Below are 18,968 nucleotides of genomic sequence, written 5' to 3'. Positions count from 1 at the left end.
TAAGTACAAGACTTTCTTGCTGCCTTTCATGTAACTTCTGCATCCAAGATAAAGATGTTGACATAGTTTAATCAAAATAATGCATTACTTAAGACAAACTGATTCGTCAGTAATTCCTCATCAAAGAAGGAACTTGCAGTTAAATTACGCAAATACTTCTTTCCAAATCAATCACTTGATAAGATCCTTCACATGTGCATTAATCAAATGTTAGCATTTTGTAAATTACTGGAAGTATGCCAAGGTGATGTTCTAACAATGACAAATCTCCACTCTCTTCCTCTCAGCATCAAGAGAAAATTAGCTGTTTCCTTCTGCCATGTCATCTGTTTTAACTGTGCAGGTGACTTAACCCCAAAAATGTGGGCATTTGTCAGTTCAACACTAATAATTGTACATAATTTTAACCATTGGTACGCTTGAGAGAAAGATTGTTGAAGAGATAGAAGTTAAGCTAGAGAAAAAAGTGGAAATTCCTATCTAGCAACAAACTTTGTCATGCATCCCAACTGAGATATATAGGAAGATATTGCAAGAGCCAATGAATAGAGGGCAATGACTTCTAAGACTTGGGCAGATTTTTTTTAATTACTCTTAAAGGATCAAGAAGTATTTGAGGGAAGAGAGTCTGTATTTTTAATTGTTTAACTTTAACTTGTATATGCCATTCAATAAAGGCAGTAGAAATGTAAAAATGATGTATGATATTCTTAAAAGAAATTCTTAAAAATTCACAATTCAGTAATTTACCCAGTTTCATGAAAAAGGTAGTTTGTATTAATATTGTGATGTTTCTTTACAATATTGAATGAAAATTCAAAATGCAACATATATTCCCCAGAAAGTGAAGTTGGGCAAGTGTTTTGATTTTTTTTTCCTCTGCAGTCATATTTTAACTGGCTGTCCTTTCATGTACTGGATTTGTTTGTGTCTGTTTGCTGAATTAATATTCATCATCACTAATACTCTGTTCTCCATCACGCTACTTTTTAGTTGTTGGGACAAAGGCAAACATTTTGTTTAAATTTAATCGTGGTGCCCACTCTGAAGAAGGTATTAGTATGATTTTAAATTTACCGATAACGTATTCAAGATGTTGAGCACTAACTTTTGTTTTAAGGCAAAAGGTTTTTTTTATTTGTGCACATTGGTATTTTTGATTCAAAACCATATGAAGCTAGGTAGAGGTGAGCATTTGGAAGACAGCATTTTGATCTCTTCGATAAAAATGTATCAAGCACTCTGTAAAGTGAGCCAGTCACTGTTGCGACTTAACTGAGTCATGGTCTACTTTAGCTCGTGTTTGTAAGAGGATTTCCTCCAGACTTCATTGCATAAGAGTATGTAATTCCACTCCCTGTTCTGCTCACCGCTACATATTTTTGTTCCATATCCCCTCTTCAATAACTTGCCCAACAAAACTTGATGAATCTGAATTTTGAAGCTTTAATTTTATTCAGTATGCACAGCCTTTCAGTGTATTTACATGAAAAATTCTTCCTGATAACACTGCTAGCTGGCATAGTTCTGAGTTATGCCTTGTTCTGGACTCACCCCTTCCCAATGGAGAGAATAGTTTATTTGTACTATTAAATCCCTGAATTATTAGGTGTATTTCTACTTTTTTTTGGATTATAGGAGTATCAACAATTATGGCCCATCATTAACTGCACTTGAGGAGAGGGTGTTGAGCCATCTTCTTGAAATCCTGTAATCTCTCGGGTAAAAGTACTCCCACAGTGCTCTTTGGTAAGGAGTTTCAGGATTGACGCCCAGTGTCATTGAAAGAGCAATGATATACTTTCTGTCAGGATGGTTTGTAACTTAGTGGTTCCCATTGGACCTGTGACCTTGATCTTGATATGAGTTTAGGAGATCCTTTTGGAGTAGCCTAGATGAGTAACTACAGTGTATTTGCAGATGATACACACTGAAGTCATGGTGTGATGGGGGTACAAGGAATGAATGTTACCTCTCATTCTAAACTCAGGAATGCATCAGTGACTCTGTACTGCCTCAATCTTTATCTTAAGGCCTACTTCCCCAAACTGCACAGCGTACTCCAGATGTTGAGTCCTAATTAATGTTCAGTGAAACATAGTCATACTTTCCAATTTGATTCTAATCCCCTTGTGAGAGAGGTTGACGTGTATTCTTGTTGCTGTTCTAAGCATAAGCTCTTTGTGTTAATGCCTAGACATTGTTAAAAGTGGAATATAAATGTTTGACCTAAATGTAACATTTTAAAAAAATCAAATTGCTGCCATGAAAATGTAATATCCTTTCCAACAATTATGCAGTTGTCCAGAAAGGCTCTATTGGTGCTGCTTGAGTTTTATTTCAAGTTGCTTTGTCTGTGCTGCAATGGATGGTCAAGAACTTAATATAAGCATCAGCTCAAATCAAGACCAAAAGTTTTATTGAAAATTGTATACATGAGGCAGTCTTAATAAATACTTTTGATTTAATTAGGACCATAAATAAATTTGTTTCAATTAGGATCAATGCTAAACAATGTGCATAACAGTTGTAATTAGAATATAACCATTCCTAGACTATAAGTACTAAATACAGCAATATGTCACCACCCAGGGAAAAAATAAATGATAAACTCCTAAATAAAATATATACAGTTGGCATGGGGATTAGGCAATGGAATTTAATACATGGATGACAAACCCAAAGGGTGACTATGACTCTTAATAATGCATTAAGCCCTTTCACATTCATTGAGTCCCCAACCTGCAACTGCTTTTATTCAGACATTCGATTTCGTAATGGTACGCTCATCGTTAAACCATTGTCCTACAACAATATATTACAGTTTTCTAATGTTGTATAATTTAAAATGATGAAGAAGGGTAGATGGATGCCATTGGATCTTAGACAAACTTCTTAATTTCATCATACAGAACCAGTACAAAAGCACCACCCATTCCTCTCAACACATTTGACCAGGCACCTTTGAAGAAAGCTCTAGGTCCTTCATCTTTCACAATCCTTCTCCAGCAATCGATTGTGCCCGAATACATAATGTCAGCTGTTAAGACATCACAATAGTAATGTTAGAATATGCATTATATTTAATATTCTATGTGTCTTCAGTCTGCTAGATTGAGTACATTCAGAACTTTATCAATGATACCCAAATAAAATTTATACCTATATGGTCTTAAAACTTGACATTTTTAAGAATTCACAATAATGAATAAGAAATATGTACAAAGTTTTAACTTAATTGAAGAATGAGTTAAGTAAAAGAACATTTTGAATGATTTATAACTATTTGTTAAATGTGGTAATTGTATAATTGGTATGCTAATAATTAACTGTTGAATGGAGTCCCTGATATACTATTTTTTGTTTTGATGATGAGGCCAAATTGTTTTATTGGTGGTAAACAGAGTATTAATTACAGATAAGTTCCCTTTCCCTCTTTAAAGTTATTAAACACATTTCCTCTTGCTTTTAATATTTGATCTTCGTGTTCAAAAGATTGTGCATAAATTATTCATCATTGTCTGGTAATGATATTGCTGCTAAGATTATTCAACAACCTGGATATCACAATGATCATTTCTTTGGGGAAATGCCTGGCTCAGCTAAGTAATTCTCCATCTAGGAAATTTTAGGTATAAAGTTACGGTACAATGATTTGGAACTCCAACAGTGTAGCAATCTAACACACCTTATCTTTAGTACAAAATCAAGGCTAAGTATAATGTTAATGATCCTGTATCATTGCTAATGGTCATTTTTCAAGAAATAATCTAGTCACTGGAATGTTGTTTCAGTTTCAGTTACACTCCAAAAATCATTCAGTGTTAAAAATGTCTTAATTTAATAAATTTTATCAAAGGTGACTTGCACACTTTGCTGACTCTTCAATTATTTTTGTTATGTGTGATTATATAAGTACAAGGTTATACTACATGGGAGAAGAAAATAGTGTTTTGTGTATCTTCAATTAATTATGTTTAGGTCTGAGAAGGCAAGTCTGAGGTTAGTAGATTTTTATCTCTGGAATGCTTCAAATTCAGTTCAAAGTGATGCAATAAAAACTTCTTTCTCTACTACCTGAAAGATGTGTTAAATGAAATTTCACTCTAGTGGCTTTAGGTCTTCAGCAAAGAGTGGCAATTTTGCTGAGGGAAACCACAGAATATTGGGGGCTCAAAGGGGAAAAGAAAAAAAAGACCATTTAGTCCCATTTTGTCTGCACCCGTTCTTGCTATGTTGGGATTGATTCATATCCGGAAAGTCTTTAAAACTGTAGTTAATCATCTTTCACAGTATCTTCCGATCACTTTATACCCAATAAAGTAATGTGAAGTGTAGTCGCTGCTGTACTGGAAAGTACGAAAAGTGATAACCAATTCAGCACAGCAGGATGCAATAACTTCGATGATAACCAAGATTTTTGGTCAGCGCAACTGAGAAAGAAACATTGTCCATGAGAAAGGAAAACTATCTTTTTGCAACGCATAATTTCGATTTCCTGTCACTTGATTAGATGCTTGCAACCACGTCCTTTACGCGGTAGCTCTAATCTTGGCCATGGATGAAAACACAGAACTCCAGTCAAACATATTTCTACAAAGAATGAAGAAAGATATTGCGTAATAAGGAGGAGAGAAAGGACTGAGTACATTTTAAAACAATGCAATAATTGAAAATAGACATGGCCTATCCATCAGGAAAGCATCGTGAAAGATTACAGACACCTTTGCATCAAGGTGAAGCTATTTCTGATTCCTGAACGTGATGGTAAACATTCAATTTGTATTTGACTTGGGAGTCAGCTATTGAAGCTGAAGTTTCTGGTATAACGATTGCATGGAGGAGAAAGTCATTTGGATACACAACTCGTTGGCACCGGGTTCTTTGGGAATGAATTCGCTTCGTGGTTTCAAAATAAACCCTGGACTTGCCAGAGTAGCAGTACTTCTCCAGCATTATGACTACTACAACATCGGAAACATTCAGTTGTTTTAAGTGTAAGATGCTTAGCTTTACTTACAGTAACTATTTTTCAATAGTTCAATATAAAGGTAATTCTGGATCACACGTACCTCCCTTCCGACCTGACTGCATCATCATCCGCCGGCGGACGGTGTCAAATGGATAGGACACCAGTCCCGCCACTGCTGTGACAGTTTGTGCGATCATCCAGCTAATCAGAATATGCACGTTCTTGGGATCCGGCAACATACCTGATGATTACAAACAAACTTATCACTCTTAGTTCGCCAGAGCATTTAAGGATAACAGACTGCCTACTATACAAGGGCTTATACGCAAGTCTTTCAGCTGTTACAGCGCTGGGGGAGGTGCAAATCGTGTCTGACGGACACGGACAAGTGGTGGTGGGGAGAAGGGCAAGCTTTAGCTCCTTCATTGCTCCTCCCTCCAGCAGGAAGTCGCTATTCAGCTGTACAACGATGGTGACCTCTGGGAAACTGACACCATGAGGGCAGCCAGTCGCTGCTCCTTAGCTGGCAAGATCCCATTTTGTTTAACTATTTAATTCCTCCAAATCCGCTGATAGTCTTTCATCCAAAGTGCAAGTTAAGCGATGACATCTTAGCCTCCACCTTGGTGCTCCGAAGATGCAGGCTTCACGGCAATGGAACAGAGTTGCATTTAATGCATGAATAGATTACAACACACATCAAAACAGAGCCTCTCTGGGTTACCCTGTCTGGTCCTGGAAAGTGGACGGCAATAAATCTGGATCATACATTTAAGAAAGGGCATGTATTATCCCGCAGGAATTCATTCATCAACACGTGAGGAAAACATATTACTTAGTAAACCCAACTGTTTATTTTCAAGTGTACTTCAGGCCATCTCCCTCTTTTGAAGTTAGCGGGTGTTTGTCATTCTTCAGGGCACTTAATAATTTGTTCACATTGTATATTATTACTGGGGACAAAACTCAGGTGAAATCTGACAAGGTTTTATTAATAAGGCTTATGGCGGTGTGAATGATTTTGACGGTAAATCCCAATAGGATAAGAATCTCTGTCTAAAAGTTACGGAACTTATTTTTGTGCGTTTTTCGAAGGATTATATTTGGCTTCAGTAAATGCCGTTTTTCAGATATATGTTGTAAACAAGGATCAGTTGGCATTGAGTGTGTGTATTTAAATATTTCCCGACTCATTCGCTACAATCCCAGCCACTGTCTTCTTACCTTTTGCGGTGTCATAGATTCCAAAGTAGGCAGCTCGGTATATGATGATGCCCTGGACAGAGACGTTAAATCCCTGGTACAGGCCTCTAATACCGTCTGATTTAAAGATCTTGGTGATGCAGCTGGCCAGACCGGTGAACTCTCTCTCGTTCAGGGCCTTGCCCACATCAGCTGCCAGTCGCGTTCGGGCGAAGTCCAGCGGGTAAACGAAACACAAGGAGGTTGCACCAGCCGCCCCGCCCGATGCCAGATTCCCGGCGAAGTAACGCCAGAACTGCGTCTTCTGATCGACGCCCCCAAGGAAGATCTTCTTATATTTGTCCTTAAAGGCGAAGTTAAGGGCTTGAGTTGGGAAATACCTGATCACGTTGGCCAGGTTTCCACGCCAAAAAGATAAAAATCCCTGTTCCTTGGGGATGCGCACAACGCAGTCTATGATCCCCTTGTATTGTGTTTCTGATGTAATCTGTTTGCTGGCATGTTGGACCTGAAAGAGTGGTTAGAAAGGGAAAGAAATCATTGTTACATCATGCCCAATTGAAATCTGGTGCTTGTAATCTTTGTAATGTAGTTTGTAATTACAAAACCATTCTTACAAATAACGTGTAAAAATAATAATTCTAGGAACCTGGAACCTATGTCTCAATGTGAGGTTAGATGGATGAGGCTGGACTCCAGGAACAGGGAAAGAAAGAATCGCTGTATTGATATAAGACTCCCAGCAACTCAGAGTCTTCTCGCTCACTTTATAGCCAATTAAATAATTCTCAAGTTCAATAAAATGTGGGGAAAGCGGGAACAAATTTGGCGTACCAAGCTAGGCAAGCAGTAGTGGAAAAAGTCGTAATGATGTCACCGAGTGGTACAGCACAGTGATGGTTCAGCCCACCAGTGCGTGCCAACATTTTTGCAGGATTTTCTATCAAAATGCCTCTTAAAGGTAGTAACTGTATCTGAGTGCACCACGACAACGCGTTCCAGATATCAGCCACTCTCTGTGTAAAACAATTACCCCTCAGTTGCCCTTCAAAACTCCATCCTCTCATCTTAAACCCCTGCCTTCTTGTTTTTGATATCCCAACCATGGCAAAAGAGGTGTTGATATCTACCCTCTCCATGCCTCTCATATAATCTTTTGTACTTCTATCAAGTCACCCCCAGAACTGCACAATATACCCCAAGTGTGACCTAACTAGTGTTTTGTACAGTTACAACATAACATCCTAACTCGTATATTCTATGACTGAACCTATGAAACAAGCTTGCCATATGACTTTTTCATCTGATCGGGTAGATAGTCAGAGGCTTTTCCCCAGGGCTGAATTGGTGGCCACAAGAGGACATAGGTTTAAGGTGCTGGGGAGTAGATATAGGGGAGATGTCAGGGGTAAGTTTTTTACTCCGAGTGGTGGGTGTGTGGAATGGGCTGCCGGAAATGGTGGTGGAGGCTGATACCATAGAGTCTTTCAAGAGACTATTAGGTCGGTATATGGAGCTGAGTAAAATAGAGGGCTATGGGTAAGCCTAGTAATTTCTAGGGTAGGGACATGTTCGGCACAGCTTTGTGAGCCGAAGGGCCTGAATTGTGCTGTAATTGTTCTATGTTCTATCGACCTGTGCTGCTACTTTCAGGGCACTATCGACTTGAACTCAAAACTCTGTTCACCAACACAGGTTAGAGCCCTGTCATGTACTGTGTATGTCCTACCCCTATCTGACTCCCCAAAATGCATCAACTTGCACTTGTCAACATTAGATTCCATCTGCCAACACTCCACCCAACTTCAATCAGATCTATATCCGGCTGTAGCCTTAGACGATCTTTCTATCTATCCAATAACACCGCCAATTTCCGTGTCATCGCAACTTAATAATCACACCTCATTTTAATTGTTTCCAAGAAACTGCTTGAAGTGGTATGAAAGTCTTTTAAGGAATCCAAATTGCACTCGTTGCATTCCAATAGAATGAAAGCTCTGCAGTAGGGCAGATTTGGTCTTTCCCCACAAAATCGACCAATATCGGGCCTGGAATTTAAGCACGATTCTCCGCCAGCCCACTTCCAGCTGTTTGGACCAATATCATTCTCGTGATGCCCGCCTTCCAATTGATAACCACCACCAGTTAAATCTCGACCCCCAGGTCAAATTGAAGCTAATCACCATTTAAAAGTGCCCTTGCTTTAGAAGAAAAAAACTCATTCTATACACGTGTTTCTGCTACCGAACAGTCCAGATTTAGCCCCAGGTCTCACGGGTGGGAGTTGTAAATTTTTTAAATTTTATTTACAGCGTGGTAACAGGCCCTTCCGGGCCAACGAGTCCGCGCCGCCCATTTAAAACCCAAATTAACCTACCCGTACATCTTTGCAATGTAGAAGGAAACCCACGCAGACACGGGAGAACGTACAAACTCCTTACAGACAGCGACGGGAATTGAACCCCGATCACTGGCGCTGTAATAGCGTCGGCGCTAACCGCTACGCTACCGTGCCACCCTAGGAAGCGGGAGTGACCTCAGGGATTGCACTCATGGGTTGGATAAAATTGGAAGTATCCTAAGTATGCGCATTAAATGTCTACTTCCACAATGCCGATAAACTGCACTGAAGTTACAGTCATACCGACCACACTCTACTCGGAATGTAGCAGACGGAGTCTCTGTTCAGCGAGTTCTCCCGCATACTGGTGCAAGGAAAAAGGCATCAAACTGCACCCAGGTGTCAACAGGAAGAGTTTACCGGCCCATTTCTGCTTGGGTGTGAAACACACGAGAAATGTCTGCAGGGATATGCGATACCTAAAGGGATAGTTATGGATAGTTGATTCAAGTAACTGGGGGACTATGTGACAAGGGAATGCTGGCTCCTGGCGATGGAAGACAAGTTTTAGGGAAAAGCCCTACATCTATATACCGTCGTTCAATTCCTTTTTCAGAACGTCACAAAGCTCTTTACGGGCAATGGACAACATTTGAAGTGTAAAGTATGAAACGCAATGGCTAGTTTATCCACAGAAAGCAGGCTCGCAGCGATGTGATATTGGACAGACATTTTTGTTTTTACGAAAAGTCACTGAAACCCGGGGAACACTAATTTTCTTCCGGACGGCGTCATAGAATCTCTGAACTCCTCCGACAGTGCAGCACTGCTTCGGTACAGCACTGACATGTCAGTCAGTACCTTTGAGCTCAGATCTCTGAAGAATTGCTTAGTCCCAGGACTGTGTCTCAGCAACGAAAGTGATACCCGCCGATCCCGAGCTGATATTTCGGAGCAGAAACGAAGGGAAATTTCTTTGCGCAGTCAGTATTCAACAACTGGGACAGGTCTGGACTCAGAAACTACCGGATGCTGACCAGGAAGAAGGGAGGACTGGCGATCGGCACCAGAAGCGATCGATGCAAAATGTGCGCACCATTGGATGCAATAATATCTTACTGACGCTCGCTGTCAAACTTCGTTTGCTAAGCGACTATCTGAAGCGCCTTGAGATGTTTCCTTACATCTGTTACATAGATAATTTCGTTATACGGTACAAGTTAGGAAATAACTAAATCAGCCAATGATGTTCGCTCTGGGCCATTGAATGAATAGCCTCTTTTCATAAAATGCAACCAAGGAACTGAAATGTTGGCTCTAGCAAAACAAAGTTACAAATTGCAATGGCTAATTCAATTCATGGAGCCACATCCTTCAATTTCGACCCGAATCCCTTTGAAAGGCTCTCCAACGCCGGAGAAGTGAAATGGCCAATTTTCATTGAGAACTGAAGCCATTATACTAAAACGGAGACTCAGTCTTCGAAAGCAGAGGCCAACTCTCATTGAAGCAGTGGGGACTCGGTTCCAGCCTTTGGTGTATTTACCTCGTATTCTGCACTCATCAGCTAGCTGGACTTTATCATCGAAATATCATCAAGATTCCCTCATCTTTACGATCACCAATGCCACTTTTGACAAGTTCGCTTGGGTGACAAGGAGGTGACATCATTCCCAGGGAGCTGAGTAGGGGCCGGGTTTAAGCGACCTGTCCATCGTGGTTCTGTTCCACCAGCAGTGCACCCGCAGCTGTGATTTTTTTTTTGGTTCCTGTAGAATGACCAAATGTTGCACCGTTTCTCATTCCCCGACATGTCCATCGCCCGTTCACTAATTCAGATTTTAAACGATATTTAAATCAAATGTCTTTAGTTCCGATCCAATACAAATGTTGTGACTTTCTAACAGATTGCTACTAAACTTTTCAAAGCCGCATATACTTAAAAAAATCGGGGCGAGATTTGCTCTCCGAGATTCCATTGAATCCTGGAGAATCTCCGGTGCCAGTATTACTCGTAACCATTTGAATAACTGTTGTGTCAAACTGGGTTATAACTTCGTGCGAAATCCAACAAGTTCAAACAAATGTCCAGAAGTTCTACAATTAACTGTCTAAAGCCAACAGCCACTCTAAAAGTTGCTCACAATAAACTAATCGGAATTACTGGACCTTAGCGCTTGGTTGTAACTCTGATTCTATAACGAGACACTGGAAGGTCATGCAGTGAGTCAATGAGACACACACTGGTTTCTTTTTATAGCGCACTTAGCCCATGACTGTTCTTTACTTGCGCCAGTACTTTTGCAAGCTGAGTTTCTTTGTTTCACGGCAGTCTCCTGTGTCGTTGGGCAGCTCATTTCAACTGGTTTTGGATATGCCACGATGTGACAACTCCATCGTTATTGGATGGATTTTTAAACTCGACCCTTTCCCTCGCCCCACTTACCTGCAGCAGTAACTTCACACGTTCGATGGGCGCCACTGCCGTCTTGGAAATGGCAGCGGCAACTCCGCCAGCCAGAAAGTCCTTGATGAAGCTGATCGCGTAGTCACTCATCTGGGCGCGTGGAGAAGACCTGTCTGGCGAGGAAACACAAGGGGGAGTGCGCGCCCACTGATATCACCAACCTCCCAGGATATTTGCGGCGGACCAAATGGACGCATCTACTCTTTCACACCTAATATAAGCACCCCATATATCGCGAGAGGGAAACAGGAGAAAGAACAACTGCGTGGAGGGCTGCAGGAGCTCGCATTGGTGCAACTAAATAAATTTCCTGTGTCACAGTTCAGGAAAGAAGCCATGGTTGTCCAAAGAAGATATCAGAGTACATTGGGGACATTTAAAGGACACATTTGAAAAAGATCACGCTTAAACCATTGCAATGTCGTGACCCTGCATTGCAAACTTGACTTGTTGTGCAGGGACTATGTTGAATTTCACGATCAATAAAGTTGTTACAATTGCTGCTTTAGACTTGAACAATTAGTAAAATACCTAAAATGCATAGATAAAAAAGTGAATGGATATTTGGGGTCCACTTTGATGAAATGGCTGGTGTTTGATGTTTCTGCTAGTTCTGAAGTGTTTCCGCTAGTGACAAAGTAATGTACAGGAGTTTTAGATCGCTGAGATTAATTTACGCGGTGGTCACTTTCTTTGAAAAGAGGTGACCCTACCCGGGATCCGGTGTAATCCAGACTGGTCAAACCAGGAGTGGCGCAGCTTTATTCACTTTCCTGTATGGATGTTGCACACAGTGTAAACTTCTTGACATTTCGTGTGCAATACATGGAGGTATTAGTGCTAGCCTTCATTTGTGGCCACCTGTTTTATCCAATGCGCCTTTTGGAACTTCAAGACACAAATATGCTTGTAAGAGATTCTCATTTCGCCAATCACCATTATCTGGGAAACATTTCTGTACGGATATGAATTAACTGCACAATATTTTGGAAGTTCATTCCATTGCAGTTTTTGATTCTTGTAGTTGACATTGCATTCGTCCTGCGAACACTGAACAGCATTTGGAGAAAGGCCAGTCCGTATTTGGTCCTCAGGTTGCCACCCCACGCACCACCACCACCCCCCCCCACCCCAGAGGAGCTGTGTGCAGTCCTATAGATGGGTCTGTGATACTTGCATAGTGGGGAGGTAATCACAGTATCTGCGGATGAAATATGGATTTTCATAGTGAATTGGCGCAACACATTTAGCAGGCGATAATACTACAACATGGAAAATCATCACTTGAAATAAAAGGGTTTAAGGAGAGACAAACCGTTCTGCGTTGTGTACATTGGGACGTGAACAAAAGTCAGAGGTGTTCCGTGTTACTCAGCATTGGGATCTGTATATAAGGCGGGCTGAAGAAAGGCTTTCTTTGCAATGTTGGTCTGGGATTGCATTCTGTACTCACACGCACTGCATCATAGGAATGCAAAGCTTTGCCGTGGGAGTAATGAACCATTCCACAAGGTAACCTAAAAAGGCCTCAACTGACGGCACCTTTGCATTGGGGGTATTCCAATAGCTGGTTAAAAAGACACAGCCAGTCTTACCGTACCAGTACCTTCGTGTTTCTCACGTAACTGATAAACTCGGCAAACACTTTGTTAGTATATAAAGACTGCAAGTGTCATTCTGTGAGCAACGAGAAGAAATTGTTGGAAAATCCGTGTCAGTGTTTTGATCAGTGAACAGGGAACAGACAGAACCTCCAGGTGCTTCGGGACCTCGTCCGGAGTCAGCGCGGGAGAGAGTTCATCCCTTCGCAATGCACTTGGAGTTGACAACTCGAGGAGGCCCACAAAATATCCTGTGAATTAAGAACATCACGGTCCTCATATGGCAAAGGGCGGTTGTGGTGTTGAGGTCTGACACGTCTAAGTTTACCTGCTCTGATTGATGGGACAGTGTCGACGCGAGTCCAGGTCGCAACACAATTTTCTTCTTGGCAGAATAGCGCTGCACAATGTAACACAACGGAGACAAGGCGTCGTCTTCGCACTCTTCGCTCTCTGCTTATCTTTTCTACGTTGTTTACAAATATCCAGGGATGTTCTCAGGAGATGGGTGACATGCCGTTAAGTGTGTTGAGGTACAACTTTAGATACCTACAATGACGTGACTTATATGCACCTTTGGACAGTTGTGATTCAAGTCATGAAGGCAATTAAACGAATGAAGCGGCATACGAGGAGGAAAGGGCTAAGAAATTTTGGGATGAATCAAGAGACGATTTAATCTGTTGACATCCTTTGCCAGGGCTCAAAGAACAGAGGGAAATCAATGCAAGTGAAAGGAACCCAACGTAGGCACATGAGATGGGGTCTCCAGGCAAGTAATGGAGCAGCTCAGGGTCTGTAGCTCCTGGAAGAAGTTCCTATAACTCTGTGTTAGATGGTTACTTGCACACAGGGTCTTTCTTTGCCTTTTAATGTAGTATATTGGGATTGGAAATGATTTATTATTGTCACTTGTACCGAGGTACAATGAAAAACCTCTTGCATACTGTTCATACATATACAGATCAATTCACTACACTTTGCATTGAGGCACTACAAGGTAAAACAATATAGAATGCAGGATAAAGTGTCACAGCTATCGAGAAAGTGCAGTGCAGGTAGACAGTAAGGAGCAAGGTCATGACCAGGTAAATTGTGAGGTCAAGTGTCTATCTTATCATATGAGGGAACCGTTCAATAGTCCTAGGACAGCGGGATAGAAGCTGTCCTTGAGGCTGGTGGTAGGTGTTTTCAGGCTTTTGTATCTTCTGCCTGATGGAAGAGGGGAAAGAAGGGACAATGTCTGGGGTGGGTGGGGTCTTTGATTATGCTGGCTGCTTTGCCAAGGCCAGCCAGCATAATCAAAGAAGTGTAGACGGAGTCCTTGGACTGGAGGCTAGTTTCTGTGATGTACTGAGCCATGTCCACAACTCTGCACTTTCAGGTTATCCGGATTTGTAAAGGTGTCGTCCTTGCAGCCATGATGTGTTGGTGTCCATGAGTGCACCAGGTTGAATAGGGAAAACTCTTGGGATCTCTATCTGGGATCAGAACCAAATCAAAGCAAAGATGTCACTGACCAATGAATGGCTATGCAGTACACATTTTAAAATCTTTTATGTCTATTAAACATTCTAAGTGAAACTTTATGGGCAATTAGTTAAATATTGAAAGTTAGTGGTAAATAGATACCACAAATAAGATAGAAGATTTGGAAAGTGGGAGGAAAGAAATGGGGTGTACTTTTGATGGTGATATTCTCTTCCATACGTTAGTTTTTTAAAATCGACTGCAGACTAAATGGGTGCTTTTCAAGCAAAGGGCTACAAGGTTGGACTTTAAGGCAATTGTACCCATCAGATTCACCATTCATTTCTCAGATGAGAATAGCAAAATTAGAACTGCTCCAGTGTTAGCTTAGCTCACAGAAATAGTGTATTACATGTCTAAGAATGATCAGTATCTACAACAGAATTACAAGGTGTTTATTGAAAGCACACTAACCCAAATTTTCATGCTTTATTCATATATAAGGGACAAAATTGAAATATTCTTTTTGGAAATCATAACACTATAGAACAACACAGCTCAACAATCAGTTTCTTCCAATATTTGGATTATCATTAACTGTAGATAAGTACTGTTATTTGATATTCAAGGAAGTATTGCCAATACCTTTGATTGTAAGCCAATGCATTTCAATGTTGTTACATAGGTATGCTACACCAGGTCTGATTTGTCACACACAATTTGAATTTTAATCCAATCCACACATGAAACTCCAGGAGACTGGAAGGATATCTAGGAAGTTACAGAATGTTTTTGAAGTGTATCTTTTTTAAAAGTAAATCTGTATTTTCACCGTTTTTCTTTTACCATAATGCTTCACATTCTAATTAACCTTGTTAAGTACAACAATTTATCAAATGAACCAGTTCAAGTCTTTATAGAGTCAGAGTTATAGACTCATGCAGTGACCAATTAAAATTATTTGCTTGCATTATGGACAGATTTACAAGTTAAAAAGCTGTTTAGTGGTGAGGTGAAACCACGTTTTCAGCCCTCACATAGCAGTTATCATAATGAGACAATACTGTGTGCTAAACACTACTGCAGGAGCACTTTGTGTTAAAGGTTAGTAGAAGCTCAATTAATCGAGCATAGAAAACATTGGCCAGAGACTCAGAAGCCATAAAACTTAAATCACTGTTTCTGTATACATTTCTAATGGGCAGCTTAAAATGAAAATATGTGGTTGCTACGTTTCTGTTTGTAAATTTACAAAGTAGGAGTAGATGGAAATTAGGGCAGTTTAAAAGAGACAAAACTCACTTAGCAGTCAGATTAGGTGGTACTTCAATGCCATTAAAGGCTATTCTTGTGCTCCATTGGCTTATAACAATGATCTTATTCCAAGATTTTTCCAAATCTGAAAAATTCTAGCAAAGAATATATTGGTCCACATAAATATTTCCACATAATGTAACCCTGTTAACATCCTGGTAAACCTGTACTGTAATCTCTTCAAAGCCAATATACCCATTCTAAGGTATAGTGTGCAGAACGGTTCACAATACTCCAGTTATGGTATAACAGGGCTTTGTTGGAACAACACTCCTTTTGCATTTTATTCTTGCCATTTAATTATGAAGTCTGACTTTCCATTAATTATTTTCATTTTTCTTTTTTATCTGATTGCTTCATTTTAGTGAATTGTGTATGGAGACCACTACTCCTGGCTTTACAGCATTTAATAATAACTGGTTCTTTCCTTTTCTAGTCAAAATGGGTTGAAATCCAATTTTGCCCATCTAGTTAATCCATCAATGTCTCTGCAATTTTATGCTGCTCTCTATACTTCCCAATATATCATTAATCGTGTGCCTTCAGAAATTTTGGATACATGGCTTTATAATGTGTATCTAAGTCTATAATGTGTACACAATGTATAGTTGAGGTCACAGAACATATACTTGTGGACAACAGATGTCAAATCCTTCATACCCAATTACACATTTCTCTGTCTCCTGCCACTTAACTGATCTACTATCCAGATCAAAACTTTTTCTTCAATTTCATTGGCTTTAGTTTCTGGCCTGCACTTTCCCTTATTTAAAGTCTTCTGTACATCAAGAGAAAACTACATCGACTGATATTTCCCTTCCTACTATAATTACTTCTTCAAACAGATCAGCTTAAAGTCCAGATATTATTACCATCAAGAGCATGACTTCTATGATTGTATGTGCAAATTAGATACCAGATTCAGCATGTAGTATTTAATATTATCAACCAGTATTATTGTCCAGAAACAAAACTGATTTCTTGCATCACACCCCAGCAAGTCAAATCTCAATCCTAGATCTACCTCAGTACCCAGTTCTATTATGTACGTATCCACAGGCACTTAAGTAATTGCTTTGACAGTCCCTCTGGGTTGAAGATGACTTGCTTCCACTCCAGTTCTGTAGGTCGTGAGATGGCTGAAGAGTCCTATGCACAATCCACAGACACTGCTAAATGTGGCACAGGAGATGCTTGACTGGATGAGTGGATAGTCCTTTGGGAGAAAATTTTAAAAAACTGCAGATGCTGGAAATCTGAAATAGAAACAGAAAATGCTGGGGCACTCAGCAGCAGAGTAGATCAATTTTCAGGCTATAAGCCCTTCATCAGAATCAGAAAAGTGAGAAAATGAGTTAATTTTAAATTACAGAGGGAATAGGAAGGGATGGATTGGATGTTCTCAGAACTGGGGAAGAGAGAAAGCAAGTTCTTTGGGAGAATTGCTTTCTCTCTTTCCCAGTTCTGACAAAGGGTCTTCAGCCTAAAACATTATTTCTATTTCTTTCTGCAGGTGCTGTCTGACTTGCTGAGCATTTCCAGCAGTTTCTGTTCTTATTTCACATTTCCAGCATCTGCAGTTTTTTTTTATTTTTCCACCACTAAAGTACTACGGTTTTGAAGGTGTCAGGGCAAGTGTCAACATCCCCAATGAAAAACTTCAATGAAAAAGCCCCAGACTCAAAACGTAAGTACCATTAAGTATGTCACTGCTTCAAATTACATATTCCAGGAAAAGTATTAAATGACTATTGTCCTCCCACTTCCTGGTAGTGCAAGAACAAAGGTACACAAATAATTGGTGGTAATACTAAATGCAGCTGTCTAGTCACTTCAACATTTTAATCTTCTCCATCATAATCTCTTGGAGTGTATATGGCACAGTAGTAAACTGGACTAGCAATTGAGACTAACCAATTGTAGATTAACAATTGAGTTAATGTTTCATATTATTTGACAGGTTCACCATTTCTTATTTCATTTATAATATCAGTTTACAAGAGGCCCCTATTGTTCCCAAACACTTTCTTATTCCTAATTGAGATTTTTTTCTTTGTTAATTTTGATATCTCTTGCAAGTTACTTTTAATACCTTTTTTTGTAGTTCTTGGTAACTCTTAAAATTGTCAGGATTTTTGCTGGTTTTTGTATGGTTATAAGATCTTTTGTTTGACTTTATGCTTTCTCTTACCTCCTTGGTTATCCATGGCTGTGTTTTTTTGACAAGGAGAGCTCTTGCCTCGAAGATATAAACTGATTCTGTATCACATTAAATTCTTTCTAAACCACCTCTGACTGATTTTCTGCAGTTTTTCCATCAACAGGTTTTCCCACTGTCAGCCTTACTTAAATCTACAACTTAATGTTTATTCATTTCTGTGAATTTATTTTAAGATTTTTTTTTCGGGGCACTGTACCCTACACTGTCAAAAAGCAGTGGCTGGAAAACTGGAACATGAGTGAAAGATGCTGGAAATATGCAGCAAGTCAGACAGTATCTATGGAGAGAGAAACTGAGATAATGTTTCAGGTTGATGACCTTTTATCAGGCTGTTCTCCTGCTCAGATGTTTTATTCATGCATTTTCTATTCCTCCTTTGGCTTAATAACAGTATCTGTAATTTGCTTGAACTGCCTAAAGCAGAATTTCTATTACTCTACTATTTCTTCTGTTTGCTTTAAACCTAATATTTATATTGCCTTCAAGCCTTTGGACACCTCATTTACTGGTTTAAAATACCCGTGACTGCCCTTTTTATTCTTTCTATTGGGCTTCTAGCTCTAACCTAGTTCAGGTGGAGTCCATCCAAATGTTATATTCTTTCCTGTGTCGGTGTCCCTTGAAATGGAACCCTCATTTCTCACTTAGTCAAACTGCTTCTAGTCCATTTTAGGACAAAGCTTATTGATCACTGCTGGGTTGAGATGGTGTTGTGAGATGCCAACAAACATATTAATATGAGACACAATATTAATGAGATTTATCTATCAACTGTTTTAACAGAGGCAAGTAGGAAAGATAAAAAAAAAAGAAATAGAGACATAAAGCAATTTAATAAATCATGGGAAGGAGAGAAATTAGGAAGAGTAATGAAGGAGCCTAAATGGCAAGACATCAGTGAGTTTTTGGCATTATGTCACTCACATTCTTCGTCAGTACTTTTTGTATGCTCATATGATTAAAGATACAACAAGGCAATTAATGAAACAGATTGGCTGTTTCTAGGCTTGGCCTTGCTCAGTTCATAATTTTATGTACATAGGAAACCAGAAATGAAAGGAAAACACGGGAAAAAATTGTGGTATACAGCAAGTGGCTGATGGTCGTTCCTATTTCAGTTTTCTAAATGTCTTTGTTCAGGACTTAAAGTTGTAATCATATTGAACAGGTCACTGCAAGCTCTGCTGCTGAATACAAAGAATAATAATGCACTGGTGTAAAGTGACACAAAGATTAGGTGCAATTAGTGGCCAGGCATCAGGTATGTTTACTGCTGAATTCAAGGTAAATCTGGAGTCATGGAACCAACCACCAAACAACAAACACAATTATAGACATTGTGCTTTTATAAGACTTAACTTCCAAAGTATTTGTTACAA

The 18,968-nt window shown here is 39.7% G+C and overlaps 1 protein-coding gene across 1 annotated transcript; it reads right to left on the bottom strand.

The window, feature by feature from the left end:
- Positions 1 to 136: 136 nt before the first annotated feature.
- On the bottom strand, positions 137 to 11,144 carry slc25a4 (solute carrier family 25 member 4). The gene is made up of 4 exons (XM_052020404.1): positions 10,963 to 11,144; positions 6,197 to 6,683; positions 5,073 to 5,213; positions 137 to 3,040 (listed from the first exon to the last, which is right to left on the bottom strand). Exons 1-4 carry the CDS (start codon positions 11,071 to 11,073, stop codon positions 2,883 to 2,885), a joined length of 897 nt encoding a protein of 298 aa, XP_051876364.1. The 5' UTR covers positions 11,074 to 11,144; the 3' UTR covers positions 137 to 2,882.
- Positions 11,145 to 18,968: the final 7,824 nt, after the last annotated feature.

Source organism: Pristis pectinata, chromosome 7 (assembly GCF_009764475.1).
Source record: "Pristis pectinata isolate sPriPec2 chromosome 7, sPriPec2.1.pri, whole genome shotgun sequence".
Taxonomy (NCBI): domain Eukaryota; kingdom Metazoa; phylum Chordata; class Chondrichthyes; order Rhinopristiformes; family Pristidae; genus Pristis; species Pristis pectinata.
Note: the sequence above shows the minus strand (reverse complement) of the source record. Positions and strands in the feature narration are given on the sequence as shown.